Source organism: Xiphophorus hellerii, chromosome 9 (genome assembly GCF_003331165.1).
Source record: "Xiphophorus hellerii strain 12219 chromosome 9, Xiphophorus_hellerii-4.1, whole genome shotgun sequence".
Taxonomy (NCBI): Eukaryota; Metazoa; Chordata; class Actinopteri; order Cyprinodontiformes; family Poeciliidae; genus Xiphophorus; species Xiphophorus hellerii.
Window position 1 is genome coordinate 28,988,158 of NC_045680.1, and position 20,257 is coordinate 29,008,414.

At 39.1% G+C, this 20,257-nt stretch overlaps 2 protein-coding genes across 6 annotated transcripts in view; one reads left to right on the forward strand and one right to left on the reverse strand.

Moving 5' to 3' along the window:
* trappc8 (trafficking protein particle complex subunit 8) overlaps positions 1-7,543 on the reverse strand; it is a 42,697-nt gene extending 35,154 nt beyond the window's left edge. The window contains exons 1-6 of the mRNA XM_032572504.1: positions 7,239-7,543; positions 5,942-6,148; positions 5,604-5,693; positions 5,134-5,308; positions 4,046-4,199; positions 3,671-3,755 (exon numbers count right to left, since the gene is read on the reverse strand). Of these exons, the coding sequence (XP_032428395.1) occupies positions 3,671-3,755; positions 4,046-4,199; positions 5,134-5,308; positions 5,604-5,693; positions 5,942-6,148; positions 7,239-7,395 (868 nt within the window). The 5' untranslated portion in view covers positions 7,396-7,543. The remainder of the gene's footprint in view (positions 1-3,670; positions 3,756-4,045; positions 4,200-5,133; positions 5,309-5,603; positions 5,694-5,941; positions 6,149-7,238) is intronic.
* Positions 7,544-9,625: 2,082 nt separating this feature from the next.
* slc5a9 (solute carrier family 5 member 9) overlaps positions 9,626-20,257 on the forward strand; it is a 46,248-nt gene continuing 35,616 nt past the window's right edge. The window contains exons 1-3 of one of the 5 annotated variants that reach the window (XM_032572540.1): positions 9,626-10,366; positions 12,437-12,555; positions 15,045-15,116. In XM_032572540.1, the coding sequence (XP_032428431.1) occupies positions 10,345-10,366; positions 12,437-12,555; positions 15,045-15,116 (213 nt within the window). In that variant the 5' untranslated portion in view covers positions 9,626-10,344. The remainder of the gene's footprint in view (positions 10,367-12,436; positions 12,556-15,044; positions 15,117-20,257) is intronic. The other 4 variants (XM_032572539.1, XM_032572537.1, XM_032572536.1 and 1 more) reach the window with 4 other exon arrangements.

A 20,257-nucleotide genomic window follows, 5' to 3' on the forward strand; every position in this document is an offset into this window, starting at 1 on the left:
AGCTACAACGAGGCCATACATTAGCAGTTGTCATATTGGGTCTTTCTGTTACAGCGACTCCAGTGCCATAGAATTACCATGGCGCTCCAGGCTGCCTCCACAATTGTTGCTCTGCTTACCCAGCCTGGTGGGAGTCCACACAGACATGATTACCCTCCTTTGAACACTGAGTCCTACGTTACATCGCCACCATCTTAAATGTGGCCGTGGAGTGATCGGAAGTCGTTAATTCATGTGCTGCATGAACTTGTTCCAGCTCTGACCTCACACATTATGAAGGTTATGGAGAAGCTGGTTCTGGTACATCTGAAGACTCAGGCAGATGCAGCCCAGGACCCTCTGCAATTTGCATCAAATTGCATCGTCCACTTAGGAGTGGATGATGCAATTATACACCTGCTGCAGATGGCCTATTTCTCCCTTGACAGACCTGACACCATTGTCAGCATCCTTTTCTTTGACTTTTCATCAGCCTTCAACACCATCCAGCCAGGAGAAGCTAGTAAAAATGGATGTGGACACATCACTCATCATCTGGATCATCGACTATTTGAATGCCAGACCTCATTATGTGAGATTACAGAGCTGAATATCAGACTATCTAAAATGTAACATTGGAGCTCCCCAGGGAACTGTGCTGTCTCACTTTTTATTTACCACCTACATTGCGGACTTTAAGTACTGTTCCAAACTGTGCCATCTGCAAAAGGCTGTGACAAGGGTATCGTGGGGTGTGTGGAAGGGGAACAGGAGGTGGCGTACAGGACATTGGTGGACAATTTTGTGACATGTGCAGAAGGAACCAACTCCTGATTAATGTAAACAAGACCAAAGAAATGGTTGTCAGTTTCTCAAATGTGTTTGAGATTGAGAGCAAAACACATTTGCTCTCAATCTCCATGTCAGGATAGATGTGGAGCAGGTTAAATCCTGCAAGTACCTTGGTGTTACACTAGACTGGAAGCTACAGTGGACTACGAACACTGAGGTGCTCTACAAAAAGCCCATGAGCAGACTATTTTCTGCAGAAGTTCAGGTCATTTAACATCTGCAGAAGGATGCTATTCATTGTTCTATCAGTCATCAGAGGCTAGTTCCATCCATGCAGTGATGTGCTGGGGTGCTGCAATGAAGGTGAAAGACTGACAGGAAAGGCTGAGTCAGTTATGGGGATCAAGCTGGCTCTACTGGAAGATGCTGAAGAAGATCAGAGCTATCAAGGATATCAATCAATCAATCAATACATTTTATTTGTATAGCACATTTCAGCAGCAAGGCATTTCAAAGTGCTTTACATCATTACAAACACAGAAACACAATGTAACATAGAATCAATAATCAAAACACAGCATTAAGTCAAGTTCCATCAATAAATTTGTAATTGATTACATTTCAAATACAATTCTAAACAGGTGGGTTTTTAGTTGAGATTTAAAAGAAGTCAGTGTTTCAGCTGTTTTAGAGTTTTCTGGAAGTTTGTTCCAAATTTGTGGTGTATAGATGCTGAAAGCTGCTTCTCCTCGTTTGGTTCTGGGGATGCAGAGCAGAACCAGAACCGGATAATGCCTTTCATCCCCTTTACAGCATGGTGGACAGCCAGAGGAGCAGACATACCAAAGATTACTGCAGCCCAGATGTGCTAAAGATCGCTACAGCAAGTCCTTTCTGCCCGAGGCTATCAAACTTTATAATGCATACATCGTCTCTAGAACTGTGCGTTTTAAATGTTGAATATACATTTAACAATATACTGAGAGATGTTGCATATTTATTATTATTTTTTTTTTCTTATTATTATTATTTTTAATTCTCAAACTAAATCCATTTCTCCTTTGGGGATTAGTAAAGTATGAAGTTTTACAGTACAAACTGGCATCACCTTTCACAGGTATGAATGAAAGAGAACATATGTATCTGTCCATAATTATGTAATTTACGAGCAGAAATTCTTGACTTTGAAGCCAGAACAGTGAATTCCCGTGGTGAAACTAGCTTCTAAATAACCAAGAAATATTTCCTATGCAACTAAATTGGCAAGTACTCCAATTGTTATTTTCTTAGTTCAGCTAACTTTTTTCATACTGTGTAGGTTTTCTAATGAGAGCTAATGAGAAACTGCTGTTAGAAGGAAAGTGCATTAAAGACCAAAGGGTTTTGGCAGGTCAGGTCAAACAGTCAGGATCAGAGCTGACTGTCCCCAGCATGTTTTTCTTAGTCTTCTGTTTCACAACTGCCGGTGTTTAACTATAAAGATGCTACAAGTTAATGTCCCAATATGCTGAAATTGTATGTTTTTTGTCTGAATGTGAAGGAATCAGGGATGTATTTATTTATTGTCTTTTATCCTTGGCTTTAGACTGTGTCTACCAGAATGTCTCAGAGGTTCCTGGACTGCTCCCAGTTTGACCAACAGACTGAACCCTGCCTGTGTTGCCAGTATTATATAAATAAATATGTATTGTAATGTGCAATTGAAATACAAATGTAGACAAAATACAGACTTAACTATGAAACTGTCCCTTCTTTTGGATTTCCTTATGATTTCAGTAAATGTTCATGCATGTGTTTTACACACCCCATGATCCAGCCCGTTTCAGTTCATCTTCTGCCATCTGATTTTGGGGTGTTGACAAAAAAAACAAACTTATTCTGAGTTGGTTACGGTTTTTCCCCCAGCATGGATTATAATGTAAAAACATATTTTCCATTACTTTTATTTTGGCGACTCATCATTGTTATTTTTTCAACCTGCCTATGTAGTCAGTTTAATAATATTGCAGTAAGCACATTTAAAATACAATGCGACACCTGGGATGGTGTCACTTCCTCTTACTGATAAAGAATAAATAAACAATACATTTTAAAGTATTTACTAACTAGATTACTTTACATTGTAATAATTTTAGTGACACACTTTATATATAAAATAATAAGTTTTCAATGGGTTTTCTTAAGAAATGTTCCTTTTAAGTTTTTTCTTTCACTTTTCATGTATTTCTTAAATAAAATGTCAGTATTAGGAAATCAAGACAGTTTATTTAATTAAATAAAAATAATTTAGTCCGTTAGAATTTGTTTTTTTCACACATTGTCTATTCTTTCCATGGCACAGTTGACATATCACACTCAAATATTGCTTTCCTGAGAAAAAGGAAGAAAAATACAAAGCTAATGTTTGACAGGGACTGACTTATCAAAGTTTATTGTCTTTATGATAAGATATATAAACATGAATAGCAAATTAAGTTTTTTTTTTCTTCATATCTTGATATGGCAAATGCACACTGAATTATGGAGTTAACATTTTTCTGGTTTGTATTTGTAGAACATTTTGAAAACGTGTATGATTTAAAAAAAAAATAGTTTTAAAAAACTATGGGCTACATTATCTTGACTTGATATAAATGCTTCCAAATTACTTTGAAGTTTATTGATGTAACAAGACAAAGTGAAAATGTATAAGGGTAATGCATTATATTTTGTCACTGAATGGAATTCAATGCGTACCACAGTCATAATGAAACAAGGAGAAACTCTAGCGTTTTAAAGCAGAAAGCCAGAAAAAAGGGGAAAATTTTGAAAAAACAAATTTGATTTCAAAAACCTTTGAGCTAAGAAAGCAATGACAAGAAGAACCTCCATGAAAGACACAGGTGTAAATTGAACTGACCTTTCTCTGTTGAGTCACCTGAATCAGCCTCAGGTGCAACAACACCGTCCTGAGCAGGAACCACATTAGCGAGTTGCAACACCTCCTGTAAAAAGCATCACAAGATAAATTCACACAAAATATCTGGCAACCCAGTACAAATTAATCCTTTCCCCAGAGAACACAGCAAGAGGTTCTCTAGGGAGAACCTCTTTAACTGGCAGTCCAGCAGGGCACCTTTTAGTAAAAAAACCTGCAAAAATGTCAAACTCTACTGTCAAAAATTGCAATTTATTCTGAAGATTTGAAACATCTCAGTTTGAGAGTAGGCTTGTTCAAGTTTAACTCCTAGGTCTGAAACAATACCAGAAGCAAATTAAGCAACAGGCTGCTAACCTGGTTCCGCAGATTTTGCTTGTGCAGGTATTGACTCCAGGGGTCTGGGATCTGCTCCTCCTCCTCAGGTGAAGAGGCACGAGAGTTGATCTTTAACAGATAACATCCCTGAGGTCCATACCTTTGCTTCATGTCTTCATAAACCATTTCAGCCCTGAAAAAAATAAAACAACTAAATATCCAGTCTCTAATTAAGTTATACATCATAAGTGATGTTCAGAATTAAGAATTACCAAATCAGTTTCAACATGGAAAAAATGTTCCAGCAGGAAGCTTTTCCATTGTTAGATGCAAGTGCCACACAAACATGGATTATCATTTGATACATTAATCATGTAAGGTAATTTTATTTATATAGCACATTTTCAGCAATAAGGCAATTCAAAGTGCTTTACATGAATTAGAAGGAAATACAATAAAACAACAAACCAAAGGAAAACAAAAAAGTATAATCCTATGTTTAAGAATAAGTAGTCCATGATTTATAAGCTAGTAGAGGTTTCTCTAGATTATCATTCTGATAATGTTGATCTCAGGCAATGAGTAGTTTCTCTAGAGACATTAGTAGGAGTTTCTCTGGGTTCTAAGTTTGTTCTAATTCTTGAATATATCAACTAGATGCTCCTGTTATAAGTACTCCATAATCCATAAGGAGTTTCTCTGGATAATAATAAGCTAAATATTGGTCTAAAGTAATAAAAGTTTTGGCTTTCCATCTTTGGTTCCATGACGTAGGTGGTCTTAAATGTTGATCTAAGGTAGTGAGTAGTTTCTCTAGATGAGTTTCTCTGGATTCTAAGTTTGTTTTAATTCCTTTTCTGGGTTGCAAGATAATTATAAGTACTCCATAATTTATATGCTAGAAGGAGTTTCTCTGCATAATAATCTAAAAAGTATGATATTGGTCTAAATAGTGAGTACTCCATAACTTCTAAAAGTTATAAAATAAACTAGACAGGGCAAGGACAAGAGGAAAAGACATCAGGGAAGTATGCACGTGTAGCAACATTTAGATAATACATGTTTACATAAATGCGTTTTCATCACAATACCAAACTCTTTCTGTGTCAGCTCTAATTAAATAGTACCTTTGTTCATCTCCCTCGTTCATGTCATGCAGCAACACATAATACTTGAGTGTGTTGGGGATAAACCACTTTGGGTTGGTGTATTCTCCGCTGTGCTGAATCTTGTGCTGCTCTTGGGAAAGCTTGAGGAACTGCTCCACCGGAACAGCCTCAGTGGATGACACCACAAGCAGGCCTGGAGTTTGTCAAGGACATAAAACATTGGTTTGTTTTACAAATTTATACCTTACTTTTTCCTTTCCCCTTTAATTATATTTATAATTGTTTTTTGTTTTTTAAAACAAATAACTCTACTGTTGTTCTTGGAATCTGTACATCATTAGGAATAAATAAGATTACACCCTCTGGCCATACTAGTGACACAGACATGGGAAATCAGAATGTAATCTAATTGGTGAATAATATTAGAGATGGAAAACTATGACAACACAGATATTAGACAGGTACAAAGTGTTAAGCAGAAAGGATACAAGCCAGGTAGTGATTCAGGAACTCATGGTCAGAGGCAGGCATGGACTGCAGGAAGTTTTCCCTGTAGGCTTCAAACCAGGGTGTTGTAACTAAAACACAAACAGTTTCAGCAAAAACAAAAAAATAAAACACAAATCATCCAGTAGTCAGACTCCAGCATAATATTTTTTATATTTACTGTAACAAAACCTCTGGACGTAGATGATGAGGAAGAGCTTAGATATAGACTGCTGTGGTCATCTGAAAGATTTGCTTGTGTATTTTTAGAATATTTAATTAATCAGGTACCTGTAACCTGACAACTCCAAACAGACAAACCAGAATATCTTGAACTTACCATTTAAGTTTAAATGATAGTCTCCAGTCCTCAAAGCAGTGGCCTGTGCAGCCTCCTGTGGCTGACAGGAAAACACCACTTCACTGAGATGACGGTTCTGGGAGGATCCGAGGGAAGCAGATGGACTGGGACTGGTCACCACATTGCTGACACAGATCCGTAAGTTCTTCACAGTCTGGAGCTGGTTGTTTGGATCCCGGATGTGACCTGAAGAAGAGAACACTTCATTCTGATCTGCCAAGATCATGAGTCACTGCTGCTGATTCCCTCAGCCTCTTAAGTGACTTGAGGCTCCTGCTAAAACTCAACCACAGCAGGTTGGTTCATTCTTTCTTTAGCGGCTCTTATCTTGACACAGCTTCAACAACATTGCACTGTGGAAGCCCATTGCTCCCCCAGGTGGCCTATACTGGAACTAGGCATGGGATGAGCCCCAGGGTTCTGGAGGCCTATATAACATTAGCCTGAAAAGACTGTTCCAGCACTTACACACATAACCTGCCTATTCCAGCACATAAAGAGTCCAATAAATTTACAAATATTACAGCTTTATGACTAGATGAAAACAAGTTAGCACTGCTGTTGAAGTGAAGAATATTCTGACAAAGCATAATTGAAGCCACACAGAATCATTTTAAATTCAAAATGTTTCCAGAAGATATTTAATGGATCTTACATATTTTCAACAAAAGACACTCCCATTGACTTGCTGAACACTATTTTAAATGTCTGATGCCATCAGGCTTACCAGACAGCTGGTTTAATGTCACAAGAAAACAGAGAAAACTTTGATTGCAAAGTGCAGCTTGAGGAATTCAGAAAAAAACTTAGTATTGTTCATAGTGGTTAATCTGGTAACTGACCTCAGCAGCAAGTAACTCGCATTGATTTTCACGTTTCACAAAAACCCATTTCTATAGAATTTCAGGTCATTCTCAGAACTAACTGCTAATTTAACAAACCACAATGTTTGTTATAAACACATTTATCAGCTAGAATCTAATTAAATTAGTACCATACATACAGTGCTGTAAACTCTCCTTTAGTGAACATGCCATTATACAGAACATGTGAACATGTGCAGCGTTGGTGTTAGTCCTACCATGTTCTCATTACAGATCACAAAAGTGCACACAGCAGACCCCTCCTGCCTGTCTGACTCGGGCTTCGTTAATCAGGTAAGCTAATGCAGTGTTAGGGTACAGCTACCGTTGCTGGCATCCTGTTACTCTTTGGAAACAAATTTCCACTAAAGCAGCTTGTGTAACAGCTAAAGAAGAGGATTTCAGACTCATACCTTCGGATGTCAATCGGCAGAACGGCCTCAACAGCTCTACAAAATTTAGGTTGTTCTTTCGAGTGACTCTTTCCGCTTCACCGCTACATAACACGGCTATCATGGGGACAAACGAATCCTGAATGAATTCGTGTACGGACATAACACACTGAGCCATGTCGTACTAGAATAGCAAGCAATCTTTTTTCCAAACTAAACCGGTGGTTCGATTAAAAACAGCCCATCTAAACGCTTCTGATATCTGGTGAAAACTAGCAGGCGGCGGCCATATTGTCGCGAACCCTCTTCCTGTGTAGTCCTGAGGCTGTCAGGTGACTGCAGATATTTTTTTTAAAATAAACTTTATTTAGAAGTGCGATAAGAGTACAAGCAACGAACGATAGATAGATAGATAGATAGATAGATAGATAGATAGATAGATAGATAGATAGATAGATAGATAGATAGATAGATAGATAGATAGATAGATAGATATGAAAAGTGATTGATTAAGACAGTATGTAAATTAGAATTTAGTTTAGATTTTTCCTAGACCACACCATAACTTCATTTAGTTTTGATTACTGGATAAGACTTAATAGAGCAGCTGAGTTAGCTCTTGAAGAGTTTCACAGACAGGGAAAGACAACAGATACATTAAATAATGAAGTTGCTGTCATGTTCGTGAAGCATTGCCTTGATCCAGAGTTGTCTTACTCCCTGAAGTGCAAACCCATCCATGAGAATACTTCGTACAGCTAATTATCTCTCTGATAATTAATGATTATCAGAGAACTAGTATACTAGTTGTTGCCAGTCAACCCAGCTATGCTTCTCAGATGCTACTGCAAAAGCAAAGCTTGCTTCTGTTGGCTTTGTAATATTGATATTCATTTGTGAGACATCTGAAGAATGTAAAGTGAAAATGGCTAGTCTTGTTTTGCAGTATGAGGACATATTTTCACGCCACCATCTTGACTGCAGAGAAGCTAAGAACTTTGTACACTGCATACACCTCTTAGAAAGAGATCATTCATACTACCTTACAGGCTTGTTCCCCCAAGGCAGTACCAAAAGTTAAGACAAGTTTTGAATGAGATGGAGGAGAGAGAAATTATCAGGAATACACTAGTGAATATGCTTCACCATTGGTGCTTGTGTGGAAAAAGAATGGAGATTTTTGGATGTGCACAGATTTTAACTGGCTAACCAAGAGGTCCGTGAAAGACGCTCACCCTTTCCCTCACCAAGCTGATTGTTTAGCGGCACTAAGGGGCAATATTGTCTTTAACACTATGGACTTGACATCTGACTTCTATAACATGCTGCTTCAAGAGAATGATAGGAAGTACTCTCCGTTTACCACTCCCCTGGGCCTCTATGAGTACAACAGGTTGCCGCAGGGCCTCTGCAACCGTCCTGAAAGTGTTTTGCGAATGATGACCAACATTTTTGAAGACCAAAATTATTTGAGTTTGCTGTTATTTGGATTATCTTTTGGTGTTTGCACCTGATGAAAACACAGCTTTCCTGAGACTGCAAACGGTGTTCGATATACTGTGAAGAAATAATCTTAAGTTGGCTCCTAAAAAGTGTTTTTTCCTCAGAAGGTCAGTAAAGTTTCTTGGGCACATAATTACTGAGGATGGTGTTTCAACAGATCCCAGTAAAGTTGAAAATATCACAAACATGACCAGTGCAGACCTAATGGAACCTGATCGTGTCACTCAGGGCCAATTCAAAAGACTCAGTCTGGCGAGACAAAGGTTTTTCTGACTAAACCTCGAAAGAGATGTGAAAGATTATGTTCGCAGTTGTCAGTGTTGCCTTGTCAGCAAAGTGGTTGAACCAGAAGGTAGAGCCCCTCTAGTGGTCTCATCAAGACCACTAGAGCTTGTCTGTGTTGATTTTTGGTCAGCTGAAAATTCCCATAATAAGTCAGTTGATGTCTTGATTATTACAGAACACTTCACCAGAATGGCACAGGCATTTCTGTCTAAAGACCAGTCAGCCAAGTAAATTGTCAGACTTCTGTGGGATAGATATTTCTGCTCTTTTGGGTTCCCTGAATGAATCCACAGTGACCAGGGTGCTAATTTTGAGAGTCAAGTGAGCTTCTCAGAGTCTCTGGTGTAAAGAAGTCACACACAATGGAGGCATGGAGCGCTTCAATTTGACACTAGGTGGCATGATTTGTGCCTTACCGCCTGAAACCAAAGCCGATTGGCCTCGGCGTTTTCAGACTTTGTCATTTACGTACAACTGCATGATCCATGAAGCAACAGGTTACTCTCCATTTTATTTAATGTTTGGTCATACACCTTGTTTACCCATTGATGTCCTCTTTCGCAATGTTCTTTGTGACTCTGATGTAACTAGCTATGACAGATATGCTTCTTCTTTTTCTGAGGACCTGAAGAAGGCTATGGTCATTGCCCAGACTCATGCCACTAAAGAGAAAGATCACCATGCTTGACTCTACAACAGGAGGGTGAAAGGATCCCAGAGTACTCCTGGCCAAAAGAAAAGAGTGAGGCAAATTGAAGCTTGCTGATACATGGGCATCAATCATCTATACTGTGGTGGATATAAATCCAGAGACAAGACCTGTGACAAGTGATTCACAGAAATCTTTTAATATTGGCAAACTTCCTTTCTGTGGAGAATGTATGTAATGCCTCTGACCATGTATCATCCATCACAGCAGCTGAGTTTTTGTCAGTAGATAAAAGAAATACAAATTAATCTCTTTCTGGGACAGAAGAGGAATGTGGCTTGCATAGGGTTGATGCCTAGAGGAAAGGAGAAGATGTTTGTGGATCTATCCTTGACTCAGTTCCTGTGGGAGGACAGTGTAGAGGGTCACACAGGTGACTGAGCCCAGTTCATCATGAAGGGACATTTTATATGTCTTAGGTGTCTGCTGTGTGAAAGATACATTGTTAGATGTCTTTGGGCTAATGGGTAACTTGTGACTTTTGACTCTCTCAATAAAAGCAAATTAATCATTGACTAGTTACACGTAGTTGCATTTTACCAAGTTTGTCAGTTGGACAAAGCAAGTTTTTACTCAGACAGAAGCAGTGATACAACAAAGAAAGGACCTACATCTACTGGAAAACTCAACATGGCAGCCAGTACAGCTACAGGTCTGAACATTTGTTTTTCCAATTGTATTATTATCTTGTTTTTTTATTACACAGCAATCCTAAACAATGAGCCATAACTCTTTAACTGCATTGGATTTGTATGATCATTTTCATGTGTAATACACACTGCAGTAATTGTTCAGGGAGGGTTACTCTGGTGAAAAATTTGCATACTATAGTATACTGTAGCATATTTTAAATATACTGCATTTTTCTGAAGTACATTTTTAGTATGCTATCAAGTGGGTATACTTATGAAGATTACACTAAAAGTGTAAAATAAATACATTCTTAAAAACATGCTTTTAATACTCATTTTTGCTTTTAATACTCTTTCTAAAAATTTATTTTTGGTACAATTTCTGAAAGTATATTTTTTCTAAAATATACTTTAAATTCTAATAAAGTATATTACTAAAATTATACTTTGGATAATCATTTTTAAAATACACTTTGCATGTATTTGTACAAATGCATATTTTAAATGTACATTTTAAAAATATATTACAAATATATACAAACAATATTTTTCTGAAGTTGTACTTTTGGTAAAATAGGTTTTATGTATATTTTAGTAAACCTTACTAAATCTCAAAATAAATACATTTCAATAATATTTGTAAGTACTTTGTAAATAGTGTCTAATAATTAGACTCTAATTATATTTCAATGAAACACTTTCAGTGTTTACATACATGCTACTCTATACTAACAAAGTATGCCGTACTAGGTGCCTTAATAATATGTTACTATTTTGTTAAATAGGCAAAAAAAAAAAAGCAATAAAAAACAATTCTTATAGTGGAACTTACTGGAACATTGTTTAACAAAGTAATAAATATTTTGTTCATCCCTCAAAAACATCAAATGTTGACAGTTTAGTGACAGAGGTTCTAGTAAAATATTACTTGTTCTTAACACTAAATTTAGAAGGTAGCTTCAATTTTACATCTTTCCTAATATGATCTGTTTTTCTCAGTTCTTTAACTAAAACACGGAAGCTATCTTTACCCAATCCATTTTCAGCAAGAATAAGCAGGCATAGCCAATCGATGAATGAATAGTTTTTACCAATAAGCTTGTGCACAACCAAAGTAACAGTGATCACTGAGTAACTTGGCAACAGTTCACCTCACATAAGAAGCAATAATAGATGCAGCAAAAAGAAGCTGAAACCAAAGCAACATGGAGAAAAATGTGCCTTTGGGGGTGCCAAAGAATGTGTAACAGTTCTAAATACTTTAAGAGCTATACTAAAGAAGCAGAACCCAGGAGAATAAACAATCAATCAATCAATCAAATTTTATTTGTATAGCACATTTCAGCAGCAAGACATTTCAAAGTGCTTTACATCATTACAAACAGAAACACAATGCAATATAGAATCAATAATCAAAACAAAGCATTAAGTCAAGTTCCATTCATAAATTTGTAATTGATTACATTTCAAATACAATTCTAAACAGGTGGGTTTTTAGTTGAGATTTAAAAGAAGTCAGTGTTTCAGCTGTTTTACAGTTTTCTGGAAGTTTGTTCCAAATTTGTGGTGCATAGATGCTGAAAGCTGCTTCTCCTCGTTTGGTTCTGGTTCTGGGGATGCAGAGCAGACCAGAACCGGAAGACCTGAAAGGTCTGGAAGGTTGATACAATAAAAGCAGATCTTTAATGTATTGTGGTGCTAAGCCGTTCAGTGATTTATAAACTAACAACAGTATTTTAAAGTCTATTCTTTGAGCTACAGGGAGCCAGTGGAGGGACTTTAAAACTGGTGTTATGTGCTCTATCTTCCTAGTTTTAGTCAGAACGCGAGCAGCAGCGTTCTGGATCAGCTGCAGCTGTTTGATTGATTTGTTGGACAGACCTGTGAAGACGCTGTTGCAATAATCAATATCACCGAAGTTGTAAACAAGTTGTTCTCTAAAGCTTTATATATATATACAGTATATACTGTGTATATATATATATATATATATATATATATACACAGTATATATACAGTATATATATATTTTTTAGTTATAACAAGGTATTACAAAGTAAAGTTATTTTTGTTTTTCTTTTAATATACAGCCTGGAATTCCATTGGATTTACCACGGATGCTCCCCCAAGCCACAGTCTCAGTGTGGATGCTGCAGACATTGCTGTTGTTGTCATTTACTTTATTATAGTCATGGTGATTGGAATCTGGGTAAGAGGAGCCACAGAACATTTACACACCTAAATGTTGTTTTATTTATTTGTTTGTTCTTTGTGTGTGTCATTCTGGCATTGTAATGGCTTTAATGGTTTTGTTGTTGAGATAACTTTCAGACTTTAAAATCTTCTTCCAGTTTTCACATGAAAACAAATTCTATTGTCTTAAGAAAAAAAAAACAGTTGTGCTCACAAGTGTTCAGGTTTAATTCTGCTTAGTTCTTTAACATATGGTTCAAACAAATTTTTATGATATAAACTAAGGTGGATTAGTATTCTGATACTAAAATAAATCCCAAATTTATTGAATGTACTGATGCACATAGTATGTCAGTATATTATTTCTCTGTGCTTAACTGTGTATTCACTCCTGACACCTTTGTTCCAATTTAAATGGATCAGAGTCAGTCTGGACCTTTTGTGCAGATGTGAATACACTCAAACAAACCCTGGTGCTGACCAACAACTGGACTGAAACCCACTTTTTGAGGTGATGTTGGTCTGCTTTCAAACAAATTCTCGTCTGCACGCAGAGCTCAGTGCAAAATCTGGATTGAGTGAGCTATTCTTAGCATACAAAATGCACTTCCAAGGTTATTTTTTTCTGGGTCTGTGTTGTCTCACGCCCCTATCATTTATAGGAGCACTGATTATGCATTGGTCCTATAAATGACATGCATTGTGAAAGCAAACCATAACAAGCGGATCAAAAGACTCTTCTGGTGTGAAGACACCCTAAGTGAGGGATTAGATTTGGTATTGATATAATTTGGTATCAATACCAAATGATATTGATAGTGATTTTGGATCTAAACTGAGCTGTTGTAAGTACTTCTATAACTCTGTGTATAGTTCGGCAACAGCTACTTAGGGTCTGAACTTTGTTTGGTGTTGTAGTGGTTTCACATTCAGTACCTGTGTTCTAGCTCCATTAGCATTTCTAGTAGTAATAGCTCCATTACTGCTGCTTGTCTTTGACGTTTCTCCCAGCGTCTGTAGCGCTGTGTCCACTGTGCTGTCTAGAGTCCAGTGTGGTGATAACAGCCACACCGGACTTTGTTACCACTGACACCGGACCTCCTTGGGTCCGGTCGGATCAGTGATGTCAGTACCCAAGGAGTATAGCTCCTGTTAGCATCTCAAAGAGCATCCAGCTCTGCCTGTCTCTGCAAGGCATTTATTTTTAGCTGGTTAAGGTAATGATTACCTGTTAGAGCCTTCTTTAGTTCTGCTGGTATAAATGACTCAAAGTGTTATGGAGAAAGATCCAGGGCACAGATTAGGTCCTTGGCTCTCGCACTGCGCTCTCCTTTCTTTCATGTGGGAAATTATCCAGAGTCCCTTCAATTTTTATTTTTATTGTTTTAAATTACAACCAATAGTGACAGAGTATGGCATTATCTAAAATTACACTAGTCAAATGCAATATGATAAACAACTACTCGGGAAAAATTAGCCTTCCTATGTTTACTTTGTAGTGACAGTTTTCACCATTCTGTGCCCTGATACCCCCAAGCAGGAAGAAAAACAACCATGGTGGACTGTAGTATGTATCCAGTTGTTTATGTGCTGGCTCAGGTGGGACAATAACTTCAAAAATCATAAGATACTCTAGGCCTGTCGCGATAAACGATAAATGAATTAATCGTATGATAAATTAAAACTATCAACATCATTTTAATTATCGGCATTATCGTCTCTTCCGGCCTTTTTCTCTTTCTGTTGATGACACTGAATTCAACCACTCTTTTGGTTGAATGCAGTATTTATTTCCACTTTGGCTTTATGTTGTTTAGTTTTTTTTCAAGTGAGTTTTTTGTTAATGGAGACTGATAATCCATTTTATTTTTGTTTTTGGTTGTTTTGTTTATTTTGTTTATTAGCTCCAGTGTTTAGTGTTCTTTTGAAAATAAAGTGTATCTATCTTTGGCAAGAAATCGCATGCATTATTACGTCATTTTCAGTGTAAAAAGGTCTTCAACAATATTATTGTTTATTGCAATAATTTGTGAGACAATTAATCGTTCAGCAAAATTTGTTATCGTGACAGGCCTAGCTGTGTTACTGTTAGCATCCACACTTACTTCCACAAACTCTGAGCACTACTTCTTTTTTTATGGAAAAACACTGAGAACACTGAGTTGGCAAAACACTGAGAATGCTCTCTATGGTTTTAGAGAGGTTTTAGAGAGGGCGCACATTATTGCGCCCTCTACTGCATATGTGGGACACTTTCAGGTTGTTTGTAGTTCACATTGGAAATTGCATGGACGTCGCATATATTTGGAAGTATGAAAGGCCACAGCACGATTTGACAAAAAAATCAAAATTGGGTCACTTCAGCGTGCAGTGTGAACATAGCCTATTTTCTCTCCATATTCCCCCCCTCTCACAACCCACTTCCTGTCTGACCACTCTCAAATAAAGGCCACTAGAACTGGAAAAATGTATTACTAATCTAATGTATATCTTTTTGTTCAACAGTCATCAGTGCGAGCTAATCGGACCACTGTGGGGGGGTATTTTTTGGCTGGTCGTTCCATGACATGGTGGCCAGTAAGTATAAACATTTTAATGCAGAGGTAGTAATTGTTCCGTTCTGGCTTGCTAATATTGTAAAGAAGTTGAAAACATGGAAGTTTCTATTTTCCTGTTCTGCTTATGATATTAAATACAAGTATTATTTTCGGCCGGAGAAAGCACTTTCACGTTCGCTTTCTTCTGCCTCCCCCTCGAAGCGTTCATTCTCTTGTTGTTCCTCTTCCTCTGAGTCGCTGATGTCCTCATACTGCGGCTGCTGAAGGGGTTCCCTGTCGGGGGAGGTCAGCGGCTGAATTTTAACTGGTCTCATCGATTCGTTTTCTTCGTCGGCTGATCGTTCATTTTTCACTTTGTCCAAATTGGGTTTTTTCTGCTTGTTGTCATACTGCTCACACAAGTTCTTTGATGTATCTTGTTGCATCAGGCTCCAGTCTTGCTGACGATGTCTTTAGCTTGATCTTGATCTCAGGGGGCAAGCTGTCGACACGTCGTTACTCCTCTATTTTAGCTGCCATTCGCAGCTCTCAAACTCTCTGGAGTTGGTGCTGGAGGGGGTCAACAACAATCACCACCTCTCTGAACACGAAGAGATGACTGTTGTTCTTGGCTAAAGTCACCACTCCATTCTCTGCCATGGAGTGGGCGGTGTCCCCTGGCAGATCAGGTGACCTCAGTCCTTGTACACTCACCACTGCTTATCTCATGCCTTCGTTGTTGGTGGCCACAAGTTCCCGTTCCAGATCTTTATTCGGTAGTCTTCAACGTCATCACCCTTCTTGTAGGTGTTGATTCGGGACCAGGACCACCACGCAGTAGGGGAGATTGTAGCCATTTATCATAATTACATCTCCGCTAGTCACTTCACTGTTGGTGGCCCTCAGTAATTTTGCATCTTGTTGGTAACCTTGTCCGGCCGTAGCATTAAGGTCAGCTCTGAAGTTACAGTTGTGGATCTTGTATCTGTCATCGGTGAACAGTATCAGGCCATCATCTTCGATGTCCCAAGGCTCTCCAATGAACAGATGAACCTCAAGTCTGGTCTGCATTTTAACACAGATGGCCTCTGGTGGTAGCGGTGCCAATTCTCGAGCCATCTTTCGGGTGCTTGATTTTTGGGTCACTTTTCTGGTTTTGCCGGTTCTCCATACTTCTTCACCTGAGTCGTTTCTTTTGTCGTCTGAGCTGCTCCTAGGCGGATGTCGTAGGGGAGCCAGCTGCTTCCTCTCTGTGCTGTGGACCGTTGGGTGGAACTCAGACCGTTGGATTTGCTGAGAGGACCATTTCTCGGCTGCTTCCTTCAGCTGCTGCTCCGTGATCGGATGATGGGGTGCTCCCTCGGCTTCCCGTCCAGGTGTTCTCAGGGAGCTTTCTCGGTTTTGTGATGGATCTGGTCAAATCTCTCTTTCTTTGTTGCTGTCTTCAGTTAGGTCTATTATCTCCGTAGCCAACAGCCTCTGCTCATCTTGGGGTGTTCGGGGCCTGCTAGGGTGCTGGGACGGGATTTCGGCCACATCTGAGTCCTCATGATCCTCTCTCGGTTCTGTTGTTTGTTCTTGCTCTTTGCTCTTCTTGCCTTGGAGTTGCCAGACAAAAGATGGGGGACAGGGCTCAGCAGGCATAAATGCTGATTGGACTGAACCACTAGTTCCTGCTGGCAGGGGGAATTTGTAATTTCTTTGTTTAGATATGTTTTGTATTTAAGTAAATATTAGTATTTAAAGTTTAATATTTTTGATTTTCAATTTTGGGTCTTTAGTTTAGCCAAACTTAGCTGTACTGTTATTTGTTTTTGTGTTATTTGTAATTGTATTCTGTTTAGTTACCCCTCTTGTGTCTTAATTGGTCTGATCAGCCAGTATATCCCTGTGTGTCATTTCTTTATTAGGTCAGTTATGTTTGTTGTGCAGCCAGTTCGTTTACATTTTTTGAGTTTAGTTTTGTTTCTTTGACCTCTTTTATGAGCTCAGTTTATCTTTTGTCAATTATAATCTTTGGGTTAAAATAAAAAAACCCGTATTTTTCTAATATGTCTTGTGACTCCTCCTGTTTTTAACTTGGTCCATCACAAAGCTGCTTCAGCGCTCCAGTACATTCAGTGTAATGATAGGTCCCTCTGGCATTCAGGTCCACCAGGATCCCATCTATCCCAGCCGCCGTGGTAGCTGTCTTTACTATGCTGTCATACTTCTCAGAGGGTTTGTAGATGGTGATCACTTTACTGCCTGCCCAGTTCTCGAGTAGATCAGCCAGCCACTCCAGCTATGCCTTGATTTCACTCTTTTTGCTGACTTCCACTGAGCACCGAACAACACCTAGATGGGCACCGCCCTGGTATCTGGAACAGTAGTAGATGCCTTGATCTTTCACTAAGACAGTCATCGCTGCTCGTAGGTTCTCTTTGTTGTCGGTGAAGTGACAATTGAAAAACGTGCGTTGAGTCACTAGTGTCTAGGAGTCAAGTCCTTCTCCAAGTAGTATCAACTTCACTATAGACGCCTGTAGTACGGATGTGGAGAGAACGGACTGTTCTCCCCCTCCACGCCGACCCTGACCTTCACGGTTGGAGCCATTATCTTGTGGGATTGCTTGCATTTGTTTGACATATGAGTATGCTTCTTCTCCGATACTCATATCTGTCTTTGTCTACGAGTTGCCTGTCCCCAAAGCCTCTTGTAACATTCTTGAGTAGGGATGGGTTCAGATTGCTTTGGCTACTGGCTACACTGTCTAGATCTGGTCAATTATCCTCAGTAAAAGCTTTCCCTCACCTGTAAACCATACAGTTACTGCAAGGGTTGTGACTGATGGCCTTATCAGTCACCACCAACTCTACTTTCTTAGAGTTGCCACACTGAGCTATTCTGAATCACACTCTTGTTTTCATACAATTAGAACATAGGGTCTTCCTACCCTTATTTGGAAACGCCCCACGTTGGGCGCCACAAATGTTATTGCGCAATAGCCAGCCCAGCCCTAAACCTCACAACTACCATGGACTGACTACTGACCAGCTCTCCATCTAATGGGCCTGGAAAATCTCTAAACCTTCGAGTCTTACCCTGAGACAGGTCTAGGAGAGATAATCTGTCTAAGCTGGTGTTGAGAGAGACTCATTTAGCCTTTAACTACCTACATTCCAAGAGTTATGACCTTTTTCAGTTAAGAAGCAATCAGCTGAGTAGCCCTCACAACTTCATTAACCACTCTTGTTAACAGTAGCTCTCTCCCTATCAACAATGTGCACTTGTTACAGACTAGACAATTTTTAGTGGCTCAACATAAGCCCCAAAGTCATTATTTTACTAATATACTCACTAATCTACTGAGCGAGGCTTTGGGGAGCAGTTCAACTCATGCCCAGTTGATGGATGATCTTGGCAACAGAAACTTTGATGTCCTTGGTTAGAGTCTTTGTACGGCAAAATCCTCTTCTGAATAGAAGCAAAGCAGAACTGGTTGCTGTCTTCCGAACACTCAGATTTTCATCACTTAGTGACCTATGTCAATTCACCAAGTCTATTGCAGTAGCCTTGAGATCCTTGGGTTGAGCACAGAGCGGCGGTCGTATCAGGAACCAGGGTTGAGGGTCAATGGGTCTTGTCCCTGCTAGCAGTGCGAAGTCTTCACTTCTCCGTGGTTCCAGGGTGCAGTCCTCTGCTGGTCTTCTGCTGCATCTTCTTGTTAACTTGACTTCAGCACCGGGGACTAAGAACACTTGTTCTTGTTCCTCTTTTCATGGGTTTTTATACTCTCTCACCCCATGGTTGTGTATGGGGTAGCCTACGTGACTTCTCGAATGTTTGATGACTTCTCGGAAAGTACCAACCCTTTCCCTATCAGTCAACACCTCATTCACTTCTCCTTTTTTGTTGTTTGTCCACTGACCATCTGGATTTGCTTCTCTAATCTGGTTTCAGAGAAAACATTCCAGTTCCTTCTTTGGAATTCCCTTATCTTCCCGCTCAGCTCAGACCCTTCACTGGCCCTGACTTCCACTCTATTTATAACTCAGTCTGATAACAGCATCTCACCATGCTTTACACAATGTATTATTACTTCAGTCACAATTCTGTATGCTGTATGATCATCATAAATCATCAAACATAATCATCTTTCTGATTTAATTCTTCAAACATAACTTCTGTTAATCTGAGTTTAATTCTATTCACCATGTTATTCATTTCTTGATCTGCTTCTCATTACATCAACTCTTTGTATAATCATTAGTAAATCAAAATGCAAAAATCCTTATTTTATAATCATTAACAAATCAAAATACAAGATTATTTATGTCTCTCAGGCTTTTATGATCTGTTTTCTGCATTTACATGGAAAGATCTCATCACTCTATACCAGTTTTCACGACAAGGTCTAGCCATGTGGGGCCTCAGTGAATCAGAGAGTAGTTACCTGATCTACTCTATTGAGAGTAGATCAATATGGGTTACATCCATATTGATCTGGAGCTCCCTAGGCAATCAAAGTCCAAAAAACTCAAGTCGGTCCCTGTTCTTGCCTTGGTGTGTCTTGACCCACATTGTTCCATGAATGTAGCAGTCTTGGTTGGCACAAATGTCAAAGGGATTCAATCCATCAACTCAAACCCAGAAGCAGAAGGCTCTGAGCACGTCTACTCAGCCAGAGTCCAAGAGCTGGAACAAAGTTCTTTATCTGCCCACAAACCACAGCTCGCAAAAGATATTAAAGACTCACCTGTGGCTGATGTAAAGTGGACAGGGCCAGGCCCACTATCCATTCCTGCTGGCACAGAGCACATTGCCATTTGTAAAGTCAAAGAGAATCGAGAGGTAGGAGACAGCATTACTAATAACTGAACGTGTTGCCTCACCTGCTCTTCCACCAAGTGTATTGGTCCAGCTCACAGTACTGTTCTCTAAAATGCTAGATAAGAACAGTTTTCTGGTGCTGCTTCAAAACGAGTCATTAAACCAGACAGCTATTCTTGTGGGCGCCATTATTGCTCACTTGTATGCAGCTGACATGGTGATGGATGCCCCAGGAACGAAGGTCAATACTGTTCCCCCCATTGACCCTTCTTTCTTCCACTTTGGTGATGGCTCAATAAGCAAAGAATGGAAAGAAAGACTGCAGCACAAGCTGTCACAACATTGCAATGTATTCTCAACTGATGAATG